Consider the following 20,506-nt stretch of genomic DNA (forward strand, 5'->3'; position numbering starts at 1 on the left):
AACAATAAAAACCATACAGTTATATAAATATTAATATTAATAATGAAAATAAAATATTTTGATAGCGAATATCATTATTTTATTGCTTAATAAAATAAAAATTGTATTTAAAATCTCAAGTGTTCTTGTAGAATAAAGATGGCAGCGCACGGTGGGCGACTTTTCCGAGTTTTCGGTGGAAAGTTATTGCGAATATCACACCATAGTCGTGCCTTGCAGGTTAGTATTGGTGAATATTTTCGAAAAATATCAAATGTATAATTGTATTTGTTGTGTTAAGTATGAAACATTTATCACGAAATCGAGTAAAAATTAGACTAGACTCACTAGAGTGCTCCTTGGCCAACGTCAGTGGTACTAACTAACTTAGTTGCAGCGGTCATGGAAGACGCACCACCCCAGCCCAGTGGGTACGGCTTATTTTACGGGGAGTGAATCGAAAGCTAACTCGTGCATATCATATCGGGATGAGCGCAGCTCGCTCGCGAAGCGAAGCGAAGCTAAGCTCTGACTGAAGTGTCAATCCAAGTTCTTCTTCGCTATACATAACTAGATCTAGACCTAAGTAAAGACTAAAGTAGAGTCTAGACCTACATGCCACCGTCTGGTGAATTCTCATACTGATGTGGGACAAGCGCATAGCCAGGATATCATTTCATTTCATTTTAGGCGGTAGTGAGCACGCGAAGCGTGCGAATCACTTAAAGAGCGTGCGAAGCGCGCTCCCTAGGGGGGTGGGTGCAGGGAGGGGGAGTTTCCCCCCTCCCGCGTGAAGCGCGGAAGCTTTGAAAGAAGACGATTCGTTGTACCTTTCTCGACTCATAATCCTTGTCTGAATTCAGTCCCTCCCCTTTCTCGCGCGAAGCTTTGACGTTTCATTAAATTATTAGAGAAAGAAGACGATTCGTTGTACCTCTCTCGACTCTTAATCCTTATCTGTATTCAGTCCCTCCCCTCTCTCACGCGAAGCTTTGACGTTTCATTAAATTATTAGAGAAAGAAGACGATTCGTTGTACCTTTCTCGACTCTTAATCCTTGTCTGAATTCTGTTCCCCCCCCCCCCCCCTCTGGCGCGAAGCTTTGACGTTTCATTAAATTATTAGAGAAAGAAGACGATTCGTTGTACCTTTCCCGACTCATATTTCTTAATTTGAACTCAGTTTCCCCCTTCCCGCGCGAAGCGCGGAAGCTTCGACGATTCATTGTACCGTTCTCGACTCCTTTTCCCTTTTTATTCCTACGTCCTCTTTCTTTTTTTTCTTCTCTTTCTCTCTCTTTTTTTTTTTGGCCTGCGTTTTGGGGGGGGGGGGGCGACCGCCCCCACCGCCCCCCCCCTGGCTGCGCGCCTGATGTGGGATTAGGTGCTGTGTCAGTGTGTGCAGATGTACATGATGTCTACTTGGTACTTGGTTGGGTAATCCCTTTGGCAGCTCACTCAGGAAGCTATACTGGGATGGTAGGTGAGGCAAGTGACTACAAGGAGTGTCATGAATTGCTGGAATGGTGTGTGGACAAAGCACTTGTCAATTTACAGTAAAATATGCTAAGTCCAGTGCAAGTAAAAACCAAGCTAGTAAGCTTATATGATGTGAGAACCAACGGGGGGCTGCATCATTCTGATGGAGGGTAGAGCAGCCTCCTTGAAGTTGGTTATTCCTGTTGCATTGACTGCTGAGCCTGGCAGATGGTTCCAGATCCTTATTGCTCTTGGACCTAGTATGAGAACTTGAAGGAGTCGATAGTTGCAACAGGAATTACATACTTCAGGTTGTGGTCATGTCTTCCGAAGTATGTAGCAGGGATAACAATAGTTGGTGCAGGTATGGAGACAAGTCGGTGATGGATCTTGTAGAGAAGGGTGCATTGGTCGAGGATTCGACGTGTGTGAAGCGTGTCCCACCCTAGAGCTGCCACAAGAGCTGATGGTGATGTGGTGTATCTGTAGTCACGGTACACAAAGCGAGCCGCTGTTCTTTGTACTTGCTCTAGCATTTTTGTGACCGTGACGCTGTGTGGGTTCCAAGCCTCCGAGGCATACTCCAATTGGGGGCGCACTAAGGCTGTGTAGGCCCTGGACTTTACATCCCTGGTACAGGGTGAGAGAGTCCTGCGAAGAAGACCTAGAGTACGGCTTGCTTTATGCCGGATGGTTTGGCAGTGCTTGTTCCAACGGAGATCAGCAGCAACCGTTACTCCAAGGTACTTGTACTCTTTCACTCTCGGAATCAGTCCATTTGACAGGTGGTATTCTCGGATGCTGGGAGTACGCTTCCGTGTGATGGTGAGGATAGCGCACTTTTTCACGTTGAAGTCCATCATCCAGTTTGAAGACCACCTGGACAGCTGTTGGAGATCGTCCTTTAGGATTTGATGGTCCTCGGGGCATCGAATCTCACGATAGAGGGTGCTGTCATCTGCGAAGAGACGCATTGTGGACTGGATGTTGTCTTGGATATCGTTGATATACAACAGGAAGAGGGTAGGGCCGATGACGGATCCCTGGGGGACTCCAGATGTTACATCCCTCCATGTTGATTTGGATCCATCAACTACGACTGCCTGTTGTCTATCAGTGAGGAGAGACATTATCCACTGGAGTGAGTCACCACTTATTCCATAGTACTGAAGTTTGGTTGACAGGAGAAGGTGTGGTACTCGATCAAATGCCTTCTTGAAGTCCAAGAAGATTATATCAGCTTGGCTACGCTGCTGTAGGATGGAGGACCAGTCGTGGACGGCTGTTGTCAATTGAGTGGTTGTTGACAACCCTCGTCGGAAGCCATGCTGTGCATCAGTGAGGATATTATTCACTGCAACATGCTTCGACACATGGCTCAGGATGATATGTTCCATGACTTTGCAGCAAACGCAGGTAAGTGAGATCGGTCTGTAGTTGGAGGGGTCACACTTTTCTCCCGACTTGTGAATAGGGGTAACCAGTGCTTGTTTCCATTGGGCTGGAACGATGCCACTGTTGTAGCTTTGTTGAAACAGGAAGGACAGTGGAGAAGCAATCTCGCGAGCTACCAACTTTAGGAGCTTGGGTGGACGTTCATCAGGTCCGCTGGCCTTTGAAGGGTCCAGTTGTTGGAGGCGTTTCTCGACACCAGTCCTGTGAACATGCAGGTGACCAATAGTTGGAAAAGGAGAAGGTCCTTTCTGTACAAGAGGTTGGAGCTGGTGAGGAGTAAAGACAGACTGGAAGTAGTCGTTCAGTGTCTCTGCCTTGTCTAATGCTGAGGCGCATAGTTTAGATGGAGTACGCAAGGTAGGAATACCAATGTTTTCAGAACGACATGTCTTGATGTAAGACCAGAAAGACTTTGGGTTGTCCTTAAGGCTTGCCCCGATGATGTTGTTGACGTACTCACAACGTGCTCTGTGCACATTCTTGGCAACTTGGTTCCTGAATTGTCGGTAGGCTGTCCAAGCTGTGGAGCAAGATCTAAATCTAGATTGAAAATTTCTGTCTGTTTCGTTCGCTAGACGGTTAGCCTCTTATTTGGGTAGGGTCAGCTCCTTTTTCTAAAGACAGAAGCCGACCATAGGGTCTCCTGTGCAAACTTTGTGGCCAGATCCTGCCACAAAACTGTGCCCTAATAAGGCCTAAATACTCAATTTTAGCGGATGCATAGATCTATCAGAAGCACTTATGCTCCAATATTATCAGTTGGGGCGCTGGTCCGAGAATAAGGATCGTCTTCATAAACGAGGATGTCTGCATTTTCGCAGACGTTTCATATTTTTGATTGGTGCATTGGCAATGCACAAAACGGATTCTGCAATGATTTTCTTGATGCTTTTTACATTGACTTTGTACAGAGACCTTCACATTATGAGCAATAAATCCTTGGGAAGACGGACAACCCATAAAAGTAGACGGTGAACTAGGGTTATTTTCCCCCGGGGAATCCATTTTGGCATCGCCAGCAGGCCGTTCTGTAACATGAAACCCCCGAAGCACCGATGAAAAAAAACGTCCTCAAAAATGCAGACAACCCTTATTTTTTAGGACACATTTTGTCTGCGTTTATGAGGATATCCTTGTTTCATTCTAGGACCAGTGCCCCTACTGATTATAGAATCTAGGCCTAGAGCTAAACTACATTGTTTCCACTAATAACAGGAATTTGTTCGTCAAAATTTAGCTCTGTATTGAAATTCTTGCACTTTGCAGCCATATTTTAAACTAGTGTTACTATCATTGGACGCAGGGCTGTCAACCCTCCAGCATTTGGAGGGAGTCTTGCTCCACCACGCTCATTCTCCCACCGTCCCACCAGCTCGTAGTGGGAGACTCCCGCCACCACGCCCTCCCTCCCGCTCTCCTGCAATCTCGCGGTTTATGAAAAAACCTCCCGCCAGACGTGTACAAAGAACCGGCGACAGCGTACTCGTATCGTATGGGGGGGGGGGGGGGTAGTAAGTACTTTGATTAAAAAAAAAAAAATTCTTACTCAACACCCCCCCCCCCCCACCCCCTTCCTTGTTGAGCCAAAAAATTGCATACCATCTCCCTCGAAGCAGTTCCCCAAAGGTTGACAGCCCTGTTGACGTCATCTTTCTTTATGCGCAGTAACCGTTTAAAATAGGGGGAGGGGTGATATTTTGTAGCAAAGTACATGTATATGTGAAAAGACCTTGACGATTGTAATCAAGTTCAATCTTACCTACATGTAGACTCATTCAATACATCAGTACATGTACAATATAATTGTTTTGTTTTTAATACTAGTACACTAGTAGATGTTCCCCATTGCTCCACATGGCTATGGGTCTCTGAGTGTCATAACAGTTAAACCATGTTCTGTTGTTGTCTCTTTGTCATCAAAATGTAGGTTATAGACACCCAACAATGGAAGCTCTTCTCCACAGATGTCCAGCCGAAGAAAGAGAAGAAACAGAAAGATTCTGTAGCTGCCGTGATTGCTGCTGCCCAAGACAGAAGAACAGCTTATGGTAAGAGTAGATTTGCGGAACAAGTACTTCTTCAAACCGCTGTAGAACATCAGGGCTTAAATTAATCCAAGGCCACCAAGGCCATGGCCGTGGATGCCCTTTTGATCGGCCTCAATGCCCCTCTCATTGGCCTTGGAGAGTTTTGTGCCCTTTCCAATTCTTCCTATTTGTGCTGTAATATAAAAATGTGCCCTACAGAAAAGTGGCCTTGCCCTAAAAATGTTGAAATTTAAGGCCTGAGAACATACTGTACTTACTTAAAGTTACTTACTTAGGTGGACTTCTTGATACAGGTTGAGATGCCTATGTCCAGATTAAGCCTAGTCCTGGGGGGTGTTTCACAAAGATTCTAAGTAGAACTTAACTCTAAGTTGGACTTAAAAATTATGGAAAGCCATTAGCATCTTTGAAAATATTTGGTAAAAATATTTTTGAAAGGCATAAAATGTTTATTCAAATCAGTCACATTTTCTATCATTAAGGAAATTTCATATTCTTGTTGTGGAATTTATAAAATGTCTAAAATACTTGAATTTCTGCTTTTGAGTATATTTCATTTTAAGGCTCCAATGGCTGTCCATAATTTTTAAGTCAAACTTAGTGTTAAGTTCTACTTAGGATCTTTGTGAAACACCCCCCAGATCCTGGGTAATTGCTTGTACTCCAGCAGTATGGGTGCGATCTGGGGAAGCTGCTTTGTAAATATTGTACTTAAATTCAGCATTTTGCCAAAACTTATCCAGCCTATTTTTGAAACTGAAAAACAGTATCAGCCTCCACAAATTGGTTTGGAAGGCTGTTCTACAAATTATTCTGGTAGAGAAGACGTTACTCTGAATACTTTTGTCTGCTCTGTGCTTCAAATCTGTGTTCCCCTAGTACTAGTGGTACTGAGCTCAAAGAGAGACTTAGAGTTAGAGAGGAGTTGCAAATAGAATGATATATTTTGAGCAGCTTGAAAGTCTCAATCATATCGCCAAGAGCTTGTCTATATATTAAAGATAAACTTGAGTTCTGGTAAAAAAAAGAAAATGAATTCTCACAGAATCAAACGAAACTTACACTGATTGTTCAAGAGTACAAATAAATGTTATTTGCGAAACAATTTTGGTAGAAAATGTATACTGGCTGAGTAATGAGCATAGAAAGATAAGGAAATCAAGGTTAGTAGCCCCGACATTTTTTATTTAGTCCCATATACATTTTTCTGTGTACAGTGCTTATTACTTTACTAAGACTGGGTCAAATTTATTATTATTTTGATGACTCCAGAACCTAGCAGTGCACACCAATACTTACATTCTACACGATCAACTTTTTTTGATCCATTCCACACCTTTTCTTTCACATGACCAGAACTCAACTTTATCTTTAATAGAGAGGAGTTGCATTAGAATCATATATTTTGAGCAGTTTGAAAGTCTCTATCATATCGCCAAGAGCTCGTCTATAACTTAAAAGCCATAGGCACCTTCAGTCTCTCGTCATAACCAAGTCGTTTGAATGAAGGTACAAACCCTAGTGGCCCTCCTCTACACATTCTCCAAGGCATCACTTGCTTAGTTACAAGTGTATTCTTGTCAAAAGTAAATAAAAGAAACAATCTGCCATCTTTATCAAGTTTCAAACGTCAACAATAACTGTTATGCATTCACAGTTTCTTGAAGAAATCTGAATGTGTCATGACTGGCAATCTTTGAGATGAACCGCTAGGTTTAGGCTACCAATATAGGAGTTTTGTCGAGAAATGGCATATACACTGTACTCATTGATAATGAATATATAAAGCCTGTTAGACTTGGAAGTACACACAAAATACTTAAGAAATGAAATGTTATGTGTTTTATCGTCTGATTTGTTTCAGATACGTTGATTCAACGAGAGGAGTTATCTTATGAGCGAGGGCGACGTCACCTTGCCAACATGATGGGGGAGGATCCAGAGGACTTTAAACAAGAAGATGTAGATGTAAGTCTAAACTTCTCATTTCATTTTACAGACTCTGCTCAGATACTTTAATTCTGCTATCAACTTACAGTGTATATACTTTTGCATTAGTTACTGAATAACACAATAAACTTCTCATCAAAGTGACTCGGTAACATTGTTGATGGTTGATGATGAAAAAACTGTGTAATTTTTTGTATGAAATGGTACTTATTATATTCCTGTTAATACTGTACTGACCCTCTAACAGGCAAAATATCCTGAGAAAATTCTCAAACCACAAAGATATTTAAGATTTTCTTTGAAGGCATCACCGTGCAACACCCTCTAACAGGGATTAAGAGTAAATTCTCCCAACCATTTTTTAATTTTCTCAACTGTTTTCCAATGAAAATAAGAAAATGAAGTTAAAGGTAAAGACCAGTTTTGGAAACGCCCCCTCTCAAAAAATGAAATAGAAGCTATAATCACCAATCATGTGAAAGAATATGTTTTGACTAATACATGATGATAACAAATTTGCTGGGAAACCGCCTACTAATTGATATATATGGTAAATTATTATATCTATTTGGACCTGATAGATATCGCGCATGTGTCTTTCTGTGTACAGTGCTTGTAACTTTACCAAGACTGGGCCAAATTTCTCAATCTTTTGATGATTCCAGAACCTTGCAGTACACACCAATATTTATATACTAGATGATCAACCTTTTCTGATCGATTCCACAACATTTCTTTCACAATGCAATCGCACGACCAGAACTGGTCTTTATCTTTAATGCTTGTTCTCTTGTACCTTCCAGAGGGCCATTGAGTATCTCTTCCCATCGGGTCTATTTGATAAGAAGGCGAGGCCTATGATGAAGCCTCCAGCAGACTACTACCCACCCCAGAAGGCAGCCCAGTTTGGACCAGATGGTAGACCCTTTGATGCCTTGTTCTACACTGGCAAACCAAACTACTATAATCTCATGCATGTGAGTTAAGAAGATGGAAGTATATTTCTCAATTGCATGTGTCAAGTGTGTGAAATGATTTTTAATTTGTTTGTTTGTTGGGCATTCTTCTGGCGAAGACTTTGTTCATCTCAAAATAACATGCTGATATAGATTTAGAGGATATTAAAAAATGGTTGAATGCGGAAAAAAAAAAAGTTTATGAGAAACAGGTTATGGCAAGGAAAATTGTAGAGAGAGAAAGAGACAGAATCAGACATTTACTGAAGCAAAAGATAAATGGATAGAAATAAGCAGACACAGAAGAAGGAAAGGATAGAAAGAGAGAGAGAGAGAGAGAGAGAGAGATAGAAGAGTTGGGGAGGGGGAAGAATGTGAGACTTGCAAATATTTACTTACATACTGTAATTAGTTCTACACCATATGCGATTGATATTGTCACCCAACTTTCTCTTTCCATCTGTAAATTTCTATATATATACCACTGGTTTCTTCCATCATGAAAACTGAACGCTCGTCTTGAAGTTTTTATTAACAAATATTTTACCTATTTTCTGCAGGACACAGTGAATGAAGCAAATAAAGTCATCGCTAAGGAGGACGAGATGATAAGAAAAGGAATCCTCATACATGAAACTCATCCTGTGTAAGTACTGTGAACATATACTGACAGCTAATGTGGAAGATTGACTGTAGGAAGAATGTCTTTATATTATGCAGGTGTCTTTCATACATGAGAAATACTATTCAAAGGCAAAAAAGAAGGTGTTTGTAGACAGGTGGTCACAAGATCAGGTTAAATGTTGTACACCTTAAAGATTTTTACCGATGAACCAAAATCCTTCCTAGGACAGATACTATATCTTAAGATCATAATGGCGAGAGCAAACAGTGGCATGAACAGCCTGCCATAGTTAAGTCCAACTTAGAGTCGATCTTAGTCTCTGTGAAACACTCCCCTGGAGTTTGGCCCCGGACAATTATTCTACCCTTCTGTAGGGAAGAGAAGTCTTTTTAGTAGTGGATGTATACTTTCTAATATTTGACTATTACTTTAATTTTATTTGAATTTGAATGCAGGAACCTTGCAAGGAGTGAATGGATAGACAAAGCGTCTGTTGAGAGAATAGTGGTAGAAGCACTGTCCGACAAGGAGGTTTGTTTTTATTGGTATCATTTTTATGATATCTATTTCTATCTCTTTATTTGTTGGGAGGGGGGTAGTGGTGATGGAGGATGGTGTAATCTGCATATGCCACTCTCTACCCAGGTGATATAAATAGGTACCTGGTAGGAAGACATTTCTCGATACCCAGAGCGCCTTATCAGGGTAGCTATGCCAATGCCTATTTAATAATAGTACAATGATTAGACAGGGAAAAAATTAATGTTTATTTTTCGGGGGCTACTTTTCAAGCTTGCCTGCATAAGAATTTTACCCTAAAATTTATTTTGCATTGAACTCTATGCAAATTTACGGGGCTCTTTTAGGCATTTCGGGGGCAAATTCGCCCTGAGCCCCGTGTATTTTTTTCACTGGCTTAGAAACATTAGCATTCAAGGGTAGTCCAACCCTTGTAATAAGCTCTTTGAGTTCATTTGAATAGAAGCAGACAAATCAGAGAAACGGAAAGGTGGAGTTTGAAATGATTCTGACCAATCATAAGAAAGTTATGAATGTTTGAAATATGAGATAACTACATCTATGCAAATTTCAAATTATTTATGATAATGAAATTCATTCAAAAGGTAATTTTAGATGACTGTACTCACTGATCTCAACTGATTTTATTATGGAACCGTATTTTGTATTATGTATATTTGAATATTATTTAACTGTAAGCATCTCCAATCATCCTATACCTTGTATGTGTTAGAACAAATCATTTCAATTCATGAATTCCTTTTAATACATGTAGACACCTAAAACTAAAAGTCTGATAACTTATTCACAGTGCAGATTTAGAATTAATTTCATTGTTAGGATCAACAAGAAGAATTCAAAACAGATACTGGGTTATATAACATTTTCCATCCATCTTTTTACCCACAGTATTTAAATTTTATCAGTCTGTTGGAGAGGATACTGCAGCTACCGTATGCAAGTGAAGTCAGCGATTATATCCACAAGTTTAGACGAGAACTAGTCGCTGAGCTCAGCAAGGAAGTCATTAGTCCAGTAAGCCATCTCTTCTAGCTTCTTCAGCATCCATAACAAGAGGCTTAAAGGGATAGTTGAGTTCTGTTGCAGAGGGCGCTACACATATATTTGATAATTTGAAAAAGCCGTTGAAAAAACAAAATAACGCCTTTAACTTCGTATTTCAGCCAATGCCGATGTTGGCTTTTTTGTTGGCCTTTTTGTACTAGTTTATTGCGCAACAGCCGGCCCATGCATGTATTGTCATTATTAATTAATTAACGGTCACTGTTTTTATGCCTCCGCCACCGAAGGTGGTGCCGGAGGCATCATGTTTTCGGGTTGTCAGTCCGTACGTCAGTCCGTACGTCCGTCCCGTTTGACCGTTATCACAATATCTCAAGAACCATTTAAGATTTAAACTTAAGACTCGGGAATAGTATTTATCACCATAGGAAGACGATCTGATTAGATTTTGGAGTACGTAGGTCAAAGGTCACAGGTCACAGAGGTCAACTTATGAAATTCCTTGTATTGAGTTTGTTAGCGCGATATCTCAAGAACCATTTGAGATTTAAACTTCAAACTTAAGGATAGTATGTATCACCATAGGAAAACAATCTGATTACATTTTGGAGCACGTAGGTCAAAGGTCAAGGGTCATAGAGGTCAACTTATGAAATTCCATACATTGAGATTGTTATCATGATATCTCAAGAACCACTGGAGATGTAAAAACTTCAAACTTAAGGATAGTATGTATCACCATAGGAAGACGATCTGAGTAGATTTTGGAGCACGTAGGTCAAAGGTCAAGGGTCACAGAGGTCAACTTATGAAATTCCATACATTGAGATTATTATCATTATATCTCAAGAACCACTGGAGATTTAAACTTCAAACTTAATGATAGTGTGTATCACCATAGGAAGACAATCTGATTAGATTTTGGAGCACGTAGGTCAAAGGTCAAGGGTCACAGAGGTCAACTTATGAAATTCCATACATTGAGATTGTTATCGCGATATCTCAAGAACCACTGGAGAATTTTCACTTCAAACTTAATGATAGTGTGTATCACCATAGGAAGACAATCTGATTAGATTTTGGAGCACGTAGGTCAAAGGTCAAGGGTCACAGAGGTCAACTTATGAAATTCCATACATTGAGATTGTTATCGCGATATCTCAAGAACCATGGAGAATTTTCACTTCAAACTTAATGATAGTATGTATCACCATATTAAATATCTCAAGAACCACTGGAGATTTAAACTTCAAACTTAATGATAGTGTGTATCACCATAGGAAGACAATTTGATTAGATTTTGGAGCACGTAGGTCAAAGGTCAAGGGTCACAGAGGTCAACTTATGAAATTCCATACATTGAGATTGTTATCATGATATCTCAAGAACCACTGGAGATTTAAACTCCAAACATGTTTAAATTGCTCTATGGCGGAGGCATCATTTTCGACTGCGCGCAGTCAAAATTCCATCTAGTTTTAAAAAGTGGAGCTGAATTGATATGATTGTATTGGCTAAATTTCACACATTTCGGGGTCCAAAATTACCTTCATAGCAATAAACATGCACTTTGAAGGCATTTGCAGTCTAAAATCAAAACTCAACTATCCCTTTAAAACAATAACATGGTCAAGGGCATGGTAATCGGAATTCCCCACCTGACTGTATTGTGGCCTGTGGGGCCAGCAAGCCATGCTAGAGTAACCTCACTATTTGATTATTATTACATGCATAGATTACCTGTATCTATTATGATGATGTCATTTGTGAGACGTACTAAATAAGTTTCTCTGGGCTCAAACATGAACAGCAAGACAAATTCAGTATTAAATAATGGAGGATCTTTAATTTGCCTCACAAGCATGTTACAATGCATACCTTTTTTAGCTGGTCTTTGACAGTTTATTCTATATTTTTGCTTCTGATATGGTCATTATTCTGTACTAATTTGCACTGGGTTTATCTCAAGATATATTTATCTACATGTTTATGAATTTTATTAGTGAGTCCATTTTTTTCATGTGAATATAGATTTCTTTGTTTCTGAACGTTATTTTCTTCATTAGGACCAGATTTTCAGGGCAGTCCACTAGATATTTATTTGTTAAAATGTATGTTATACCTATGAAAACATTATTTTGTAACAATGAACTACACTGTATGTTCATATGCACTATTCATCTCTTGGTGCATTTAAGTTTCAAATCATGTTTTATGTAAAATCATATAGTGTACCTGAAATGAAAACTCAATGCACACGCTCACTTAAAGGTAATACAAAGTTTTGGTAAATTTTGAAAATTGGGTGGATAGTGAATCTTTACAATTTTGATATATTTGGATGCCCCTGTGGATGTATTATAAGCACTAAAAAAATTAGCCCCTAAAACACTTCTGTTTTCGAGAAAAAGTTAATATAAAAATTTACCGGTGCTCCCGGTAAATTTGGATAAATTTCAAATAGCGCCTATGGCCGTACAATGGTAGCTGCGACCATTAAAATCTCAGAATATGTAGTTGTGATATATAATTTCCAAACGGGAATAGCTAATCGGTCGATTTTAGTCAATAAACATTGTTTCATAGCTAAATTAATATCTTGACCTTGAGAGGGAGCTATACAACATAAAGAGTTTATTATTTATAATTTCATAACTTTAGACTCGATTTCAATCGCGACAACGATCAATCAATATTGTAGGAACGCATATGCCTCCAATATGTTAATTTTAACCAAATTCATGACCCCATACCAAAACTTTGTAATACCTTTAAAGTAGGGCTCACACGGAACCCAGGTTTGACTTGGGTTCCGTGTGCGCTGTTTTATGTTATTCTTTATTTATTTTACTCCCTATCTGTTAGCCAATAGAAAGCTTGGTAAATTTTGTGTTAGATATTGTTTAGGTTGGTTATATGCATTCTAGCTTTACATAACAATTTTTATGCCTCCGTTACGAAGTAGCCGGAGGCATTATGTTTTCGGGTTGTCCGTCCGTCCGTACGTCCGTACGTACGTACGTACGTACGTACGTCCCGTTCTCGTGATCGCGTTATCTGAAGAACTGGTTGATGGATTCCTGCCAAACTTTGGTCATGTATGTATCTTGTAGAGCCGATGAACTGATTAGATTTTGGGGTTACGAGGTCAAAGGTCAAAGGTCACAGGGCTCATTATGTATGCAAAACGAGCTCGTGATCGCGTTATCTGAAGAACTGGTTGATGGATTCCTGCCAAACTTTGGTCATGTATGTATCTTGTAGAGCCGATGAACTGATTAGATTTTGGGGTCACGAGGTCAAAGGTCAAAGGTCACAGGGCTCATTATGTATGCAAAACGAGCTCGTGATCGCATTATCTGAAGAACCGATTGATGGATTGCTGCCAAACTTAGGTCATGTATGTTACTTGCAAAGCCAAAAAACTGATTAGATTTTGAGGTCACGAGGTCAAAGGTCAAAGGCCACAGGGCTCATTATGTATGCAAAACGAGCTTGTGATCGCGTTATCTGAAGAACCGATTGATGGATTGCTGCCAAACTTAGGTCATGTATGTTACTTGCAGAGCCGATGAACTGATTAGATGTAGGGGTCACAAGGTCAAAGTTCAAAGATCACAGGGCACATTATGTATGCAAAAACAGCTCGTGATCGCGTTATCTCAAGAACCGATTGATGGATTCCTGCCAACTTAGGTCATGTATGTTTCTTGCAGAGCCAATGAACTGAGTAGATTCTTGGTTCATAAGGTCAAAGGTCATGGGCTCATTATGTATGCAAAAATAGCTTGTAATCACAATATTCTGAAAACCTGTTAATGGATTACAATTGAACTTGAATTTGAAAAATTTCTTCTGTTTTGGTTTGTAAAATTGCTCTATGACGGAGGCATCATTTTCGACTGCGCGCAGTCGAAGTTCCATCTAGTTTTTTTAGGTTATTGGTACACTTTCAAATCTTCAATCATGCTAATTTTCATATAATTTTGAAACTGTTTTTGTTTAGATTCTAGAAGACGAGAATGGTCAACCCTACAGCAAGGGGGATGCCTGGAGGAAGAGCGCCAAGGCCTGGGTCACGCTGAAGGATCAAGGGAAAGGTCAAGTCACGGTCAATGGAATGGAGTTTCTCAAGTATTTCACTTGGGTGCGAGTAAGGTAGGTCCACCTTCATAGTAGAGTTGTTGTGGTCTAGTGGATAAGTCACTGGACTACAGGTCATAAGGTATAGGGTTTGATTCCCCGCCACGACATGAATGTCCTTTGACATGACATTAATCTGCATCTGCTACACTCAACCCAGGTGAAGTAAATCAGTACCGAGCAGGAATTAATTCTTTGAAATGCTAGAGCATTGTAACAACAGCCATGCTAAAGCTGGGGTAATAATATTGGAGCACCAAAAGTGTCAAGTGTGAAGGACATGAGTGCTATACCACTTATCTATTCTTCTCCTTCGTCATCTCCTTCTTCTTTTCCTTCTCCTCCTACTTCCTCCTCCTCCTCTTCCTCTTGTTTTTCTCATCCTCTTTCTCCTTCTCCTCCTTCCCCCTTTTCTTCTGCTTCTTCTTCTTCTTCTCCTCCTCCTTCTCCTTCTTCTTAATAGATTAATTAAAGTGGAATCCAACCCAAATACACAACTACTCTAAAAGAAAGCAGAAAAATCAGAGAGGCAAAATGATGAAAATTGACTACCGTATGAATTTTTGAAAGTTGTAATCACTAAAAACATATGAGCACTTCAAATTGGCTAAAGCAGTAATGTAGTTAGCCTATAATCTAGGCGGAGTGCCGAGCTTTTTTCTTTGCTGCTAGACAAACCCTAAGCAGAACGTCTGATACGGCGAGACTACGAACCGTGAGTCGCGAAGCGGCTCACCGCCTATAATCACTGGTCTAGCTTTAGTCGTTTTTTTATTATCGACCATGAATCCGTGGCAGTTTTTCGTACGAAAAAACCTCATGAATATGAAATGAACTCAACCAATCAGAAACACGTATGGAGAAGAATCTATGCATATGCATATTATAAATCACGTGACATTACGTCATTTTCTTCATCCAAGATGGCGGGTAGTTCATGCGACGACGATCTTCTGCGAGAAAGTTTATCATATGCGGCCAACAAACTAGGCATTCCTAATGGAAAATTCAGAGAACTGCAGGAATCCGCTATTCGTAGCGTTATTGAAGCCGGCAGGGATATTTTTGTTGCATTACCTACTGGTTTTGGAAAGAGTGCAATATACCAAGCAATCCCCTTGTGCTGTGATTTTCTACGCGACCACGGATTCTATGATTGGTCGAACGTAACATAGGTGTACCTTATTTGGTAGGGCTGTTGAATGATTCATAGATCCGCCATTTTGAATATATATGAATATTGATTAGCTAGACCAGTGATTATAGGCGGTGAGCCGCTTCGCGACTCACGGTTCGTAGTCTCGCCGTATCAGACGTTCTGCTTAGGGTTAGTCTAGCAGCAAAGAAAAAAGCTCGGCACTCCGCCTAGATTACAGGCTATAATGTAGTTGATAGACTTAGGTCACGTTAAACATTTCTTATCCTTCTCCCTCTCTCTCTCTCTCTCTCTCTCTCCACAGAGAACAAATCCTGTTTCCTTTTAACTTCACAGAGACCTTGGGCCGGTTTGATGTGGAGTGTGAGGTGGTTGAAGGGGGCAGGACCAGTCAGGCCGGGGCTGTCCGACTTGCTATCTCGAGGGCGCTGTGTAGCTTCGTGGACCAGCAGAAGATTGAGCAGATGAGACAAGGTGAATGCACTTTTCTCTTCTTTACCATCCATTGAAACCATTTCTTATATTATAGATATATTTGATTTGATTTGATTTATTGGTTTCTGCATCTTTTTTCTTTTTTTCATCATACATTTTCATGAACATAATATGGTTTGATACAATATTTAAGTGTATATAATTTGATACAGATAATAATAATAATATTGACTGCTATGAGTGGGATAACCGTTTCTATAGGCTCAAGGGGTCGTTACATCCTGCTATGCCTTGAATATTAAAGCAGTCCATATATATTTTATATACCAAATTCACAAAATAGCCTACAAAGAATTCTTGCCTTATTACTCTTTTTCTTGAGTAAAGATTGGTTAAAACATCACAGATAATCTGAGACACTGTCAGTTAATCTTAGATGGAAAGTTGCCTGAATGTTGCGATCGATCGGGAATTGCACACACACTGTATGGTATCCGCCTCGCATAAAGAAAATTTTACACATAAACCAATGGGGATCTCAGCAAAATCTTACTATGCCCATTACCCGAGCAAAGGGCATCTGTGTCATTAACTATGACCATTACGGGGCAACGGGCACAGTTCGTTTCTTTGCGGGCATGGCTGAAATCATGACTCCAATTTCGACCAATCAGACGACTAGGTGTATTCAACATACTAAAGAGAGGTTTGTAAAACTCTCTCACTCATTCTCACTCTCTCTCTCTTTCTCTCTTTCCCTCTCTCTCTCTTACAGCGGGACTGCTCACATTAGATCCTAGGCTCAGAGAGAGGAAGAAGCCAGGGCAAGCTGGAGCCAGAAAGAAGTTCACCTGGAAGAAAAGATAACCATTGCCTTGGGTTGCTCAAGGACTTACCATGATCTTGATACTCTCCTGCTCTGTTCCTCAAATACGAGGGCAGCAGAGTTGAACACACGTCCGCTAGGTCACCACTATCTCTCTAATATGCTATGTGGGAATGTACTATCTATAGGAAACAGGCAGCAATGTGAATTCCGAATTGGACACCAGTGGAGCACTACTTAGAGGATTACTTGTTGTCCAAGCTTTGGCCTGGATTCACACCTTCCATATTGCACAGAACATACAGGCCTGCATCATGTACATTGTACGTGTATGGGTCTCTACTCTCTTTTCAGAACAAGTGGGAATTTCAGATCGATCTTGTTCATGAGCCGATTGTAGTTCATTCTTCAATTATGCAATTATGCAGAGGAAGATATACACATAACTTGTTCATATTACCTTGCATTGCTAGTATGAAAGAATCTTTGCAGAGAGAGAGAATGACCGAGTCCTAACTTCAAGATCTACAATGGCATCGCAGGATGATAAAACTAGAACAGTTCCTGTGAACTTTGATTGGCTTACAGTACCAACATGTGGTTGCCATGAGCATGAGCGGATAAAGGTCATTGTAGCACAAATTGTGAAATACACAGAGACAAAATACTGGATACGTGCTCATGAAAGTTATGTAATCATTACCGGTATTTATTCATGCACAAGCAGTGCCCTCCATGATACACAGGTGGAAGTATTCTTTAAAAAAGGGAAACAAAGGTTATTTATGTAGCACCTCCGTCGTTGTAGGAGTGATTATTTCAAAACGTACAAAGTGGGACCTCTTCATGTTTTGAAGATCTGTGGATATTCGGGTTCATTGCAGCCATGTGCTAACCGTGAACTGGTCTATTCAGACTCATTGCCTGCAGGAACCGGGTGGACCATGTATTGAGCCTATGGGAATAAAAAATTCCAATAGTCAAGGGGTTAATGACCAGAGATGATTTTGACTTTCAGATCAAAGAGAAAAAATATCCACTTTTAAAAATGAGCTCATATAAAATCAAGCTCATATAAAATCTTAATATCAAGAATTGATGATGTTTACAGAAACTTATCATGTGCAATGAGAGATACAGTCAAACCTGTCTATAGCGACTGCCCAAGGGAAACACAAAAAGTGGTCTTTTTAGACAGGTTCCTTTAGTACATGTCTCAATGAGAAACCACTTTCAAGGGAAACAACAAAGGTGGTTGTTGTAGACGGGTGGTCACTAAAGCAGGTTTGACTGTATAAGCTAGATGTCAAACTCCTGTAAAAAAAGAAAAGATGGGTAGTCATTACTCATTATATCTGGAAAAAGCAAGATAGGCTCTACCTTGTATCATAGAGTGAATGCCTATCTGGCTTTTGGCAGATATTATTGGCCGTCTATTCCTGTATCTATCAATGTGGATGCTCCTTTCTTATTGAGCATAGGGGAATCTTTGAAGAGGTGCTTCGGCCACACTGCTCCCTTTGATTAAAAGAAATTGTGAAGTGTGTAATGTATGTCATTGAAATTAAAATTTATATGAAATTGAAACAATAGTTCTGCATCTTTTGTCTTCTTTCAAACTGTTTTTATGCAAATAGCTTACCTAATACCTAAATATTGAACAAAGTAGATTGCCATTGACACTGTATAATATCATCTTCTCTGAATACGTGTAGGTTAACGGTGCCTCAAGATACTGATATATCGGCTCTAAATGAAGAAAAAAAACAGAATCTTGGAAAATTGTAATTTTACCATTCTTCTGTCAGTTTTTCATAAGGGTTGAGAAGGATGTTTTTCTAAAACAATTATTTGGCTTTTTTCTTCTTCAAGCGTTAATACACTTATAAAAATCATTTGCGAGAATTGAATAGTACAGGTACATGTTCATGTCTCTACTCTTTATAAGGTGATATTTTTCAATACAAATTTTTATGTTGATGACGGGGGATTTTAGTGATAAATATTACAGGCATCTTACAATTCATGTTAGCACTATTTTTTCCTGTTTATATTTTGTTAAAGGCATCGTCCTCATAAAAATAATGGCTTTATACACAATACACCTTTTACTGCAACATAAACATATTACACATAGAAGAGTTGTCTAGTTTTGAATGAGATACTTTCTTTATTTCATAACTGTACAATAGGCTCTCTTGATTGTTTGTATAACACATGGTAGCACAACTTCATCATAAAATGAGACAATAAATTCTCTCAAAATAGTATAAACAGCAATTGGGCACTTTTAATTAAAGCTGTGCAACTTTGCAAGTTTCCTTTATAAAAACAATTTCTATTAATTAATTTAATACCCACTGAGCAAATACTGGATATGCACTCATGGAAGCATTCTTCTTGTGAGGGCAAACAAAACGTATTCATGAAACACCTCCATCACTTTGGCAGTGATTATTCTAAAAAGCACAAAGTGGGACTTCTCCATGTTAATTGATCTGTAGTTATTCAGGGTCATTTGAACCATGTCCTTATTATGAACTGATCTATTTGAGGAGGATGAGCCTCTGTTTTTTTTTAAGAAACATGGCGTCACATAAATACTGTGAATCATCATTCAATACACGGAGAGTATGTAACGCTGAGTAATGCTTGGTGATGTACAGCATTTCAAGATTGTACATCTCAGTGATAACCGCATATTTCTTTTCTATGGTTAATAAATGTACATAAATTTCAAATACAATCAATTGTTCAATTCTAAGCACATTAAAGGTAATACAAAGTTTTGGGAAATTTTGAAAATTGGGTGGATAGTGTATCTTTACAATTTTGATATATTTGGATGCCCCTGTGGATGTATTATAAGCACTAAAAGAATTAGCCCCTAAAACACTTCTGTTTTTGAGAAATATTGAATATCAAAATTTACCTGTGCTCCGGTAAACTATGATAAATTTGCAATAGCGCCTATGGCCGTATAATGTTAGCTGCGACCGTGAAAATCTCAGAATATGTAGTTTGGATATATAATTTCCAAATGGGAATAGCTAATCGGTCGATTTTAGTCAAGAAACATTGTTTCATAGCTAAATTATTATCTTGACCTTGAGAGGGAGCTATACAACATAAAGAGTTTATTATTTATAATTTCATAACTTTAGACACGATTTCAACCGCGACAACGATCAATGTATATTGTAGGAACGCATATTCTTCCAATATGTTAATTTGAACCACATGCATGACCCCATACCAAAACTTTGTAATACCTTTAAGATGCTTTTTGTCCCAGTACCGATTTATCACAGGATAATTTGTACATATTCTCTTCCTTCCTTTATAATGTATGTCGCATACATGTATGATATCAAAGAAAAGAGAGGAACAAATACCACACTTTATATTTCAGGGCATACTCACTACAATCATGTGTATCGTATTAATACACAAGACAAAATATTAATACTGCAAGAAAAAAACTAAAACAGAAAACAATGTTTCTATAAAATAAAAAAAGAGAAAAAAATAAACAATTTAATATATGTACAATGTACATATGTATTCATCTGAAAGATGAAATTATGTTCTGCACTTTGTGCCAAAGAAATAACAGGTAGACTGCTTTATATTCTCTTCTGTTTTAATAGCATAGAGCAAGTAGAAAGATATCTGTGGAAAGGGGGGCTTATAGTTAGGGTACTTAACCCAAAGACTTTTAAAAGAGAATTGCCATAAACTTTTAAAAAAGGGTTCTTAACTATAAATATGTTTTCTTCTTTTGGTTTGTAAAAAGTTAAATCACTGAACACAAAGGTGGTCCTTGTGACTGTATGATAAGGAAATTTACCCAGAACTCTGCACATGGTATGAAGTTTTAAAAAAAAATGGGGGTAATTAGCAGCTACATTGT

The 20,506-nt window shown here is 39.1% G+C and overlaps 1 protein-coding gene across 1 annotated transcript; it reads left to right on the forward strand.

Annotated features, from left to right (window-relative positions):
* The first annotated feature begins 127 nt into the window (after nt 1–127).
* Nucleotides 128–17,050, forward strand: LOC575681 (28S ribosomal protein S9, mitochondrial). The gene is made up of 10 exons (XM_030994841.1): nt 128–219; nt 4,840–4,960; nt 6,825–6,928; nt 7,714–7,887; nt 8,427–8,512; nt 8,947–9,022; nt 9,920–10,045; nt 14,040–14,191; nt 15,637–15,806; nt 16,543–17,050. Exons 1-10 carry the CDS (start codon nt 139–141, stop codon nt 16,632–16,634), a joined length of 1,182 nt encoding a protein of 393 aa, XP_030850701.1. The 5' UTR covers nt 128–138; the 3' UTR covers nt 16,635–17,050.
* The last annotated feature ends 3,456 nt before the right edge of the window (nt 17,051–20,506 follow it).

Source organism: Strongylocentrotus purpuratus, unplaced genomic scaffold (genome assembly GCF_000002235.5).
Source record: "Strongylocentrotus purpuratus isolate Spur 01 unplaced genomic scaffold, Spur_5.0 spur5_scaffold_21, whole genome shotgun sequence".
NCBI classification, from domain to species: domain Eukaryota; kingdom Metazoa; phylum Echinodermata; class Echinoidea; order Camarodonta; family Strongylocentrotidae; genus Strongylocentrotus; species Strongylocentrotus purpuratus.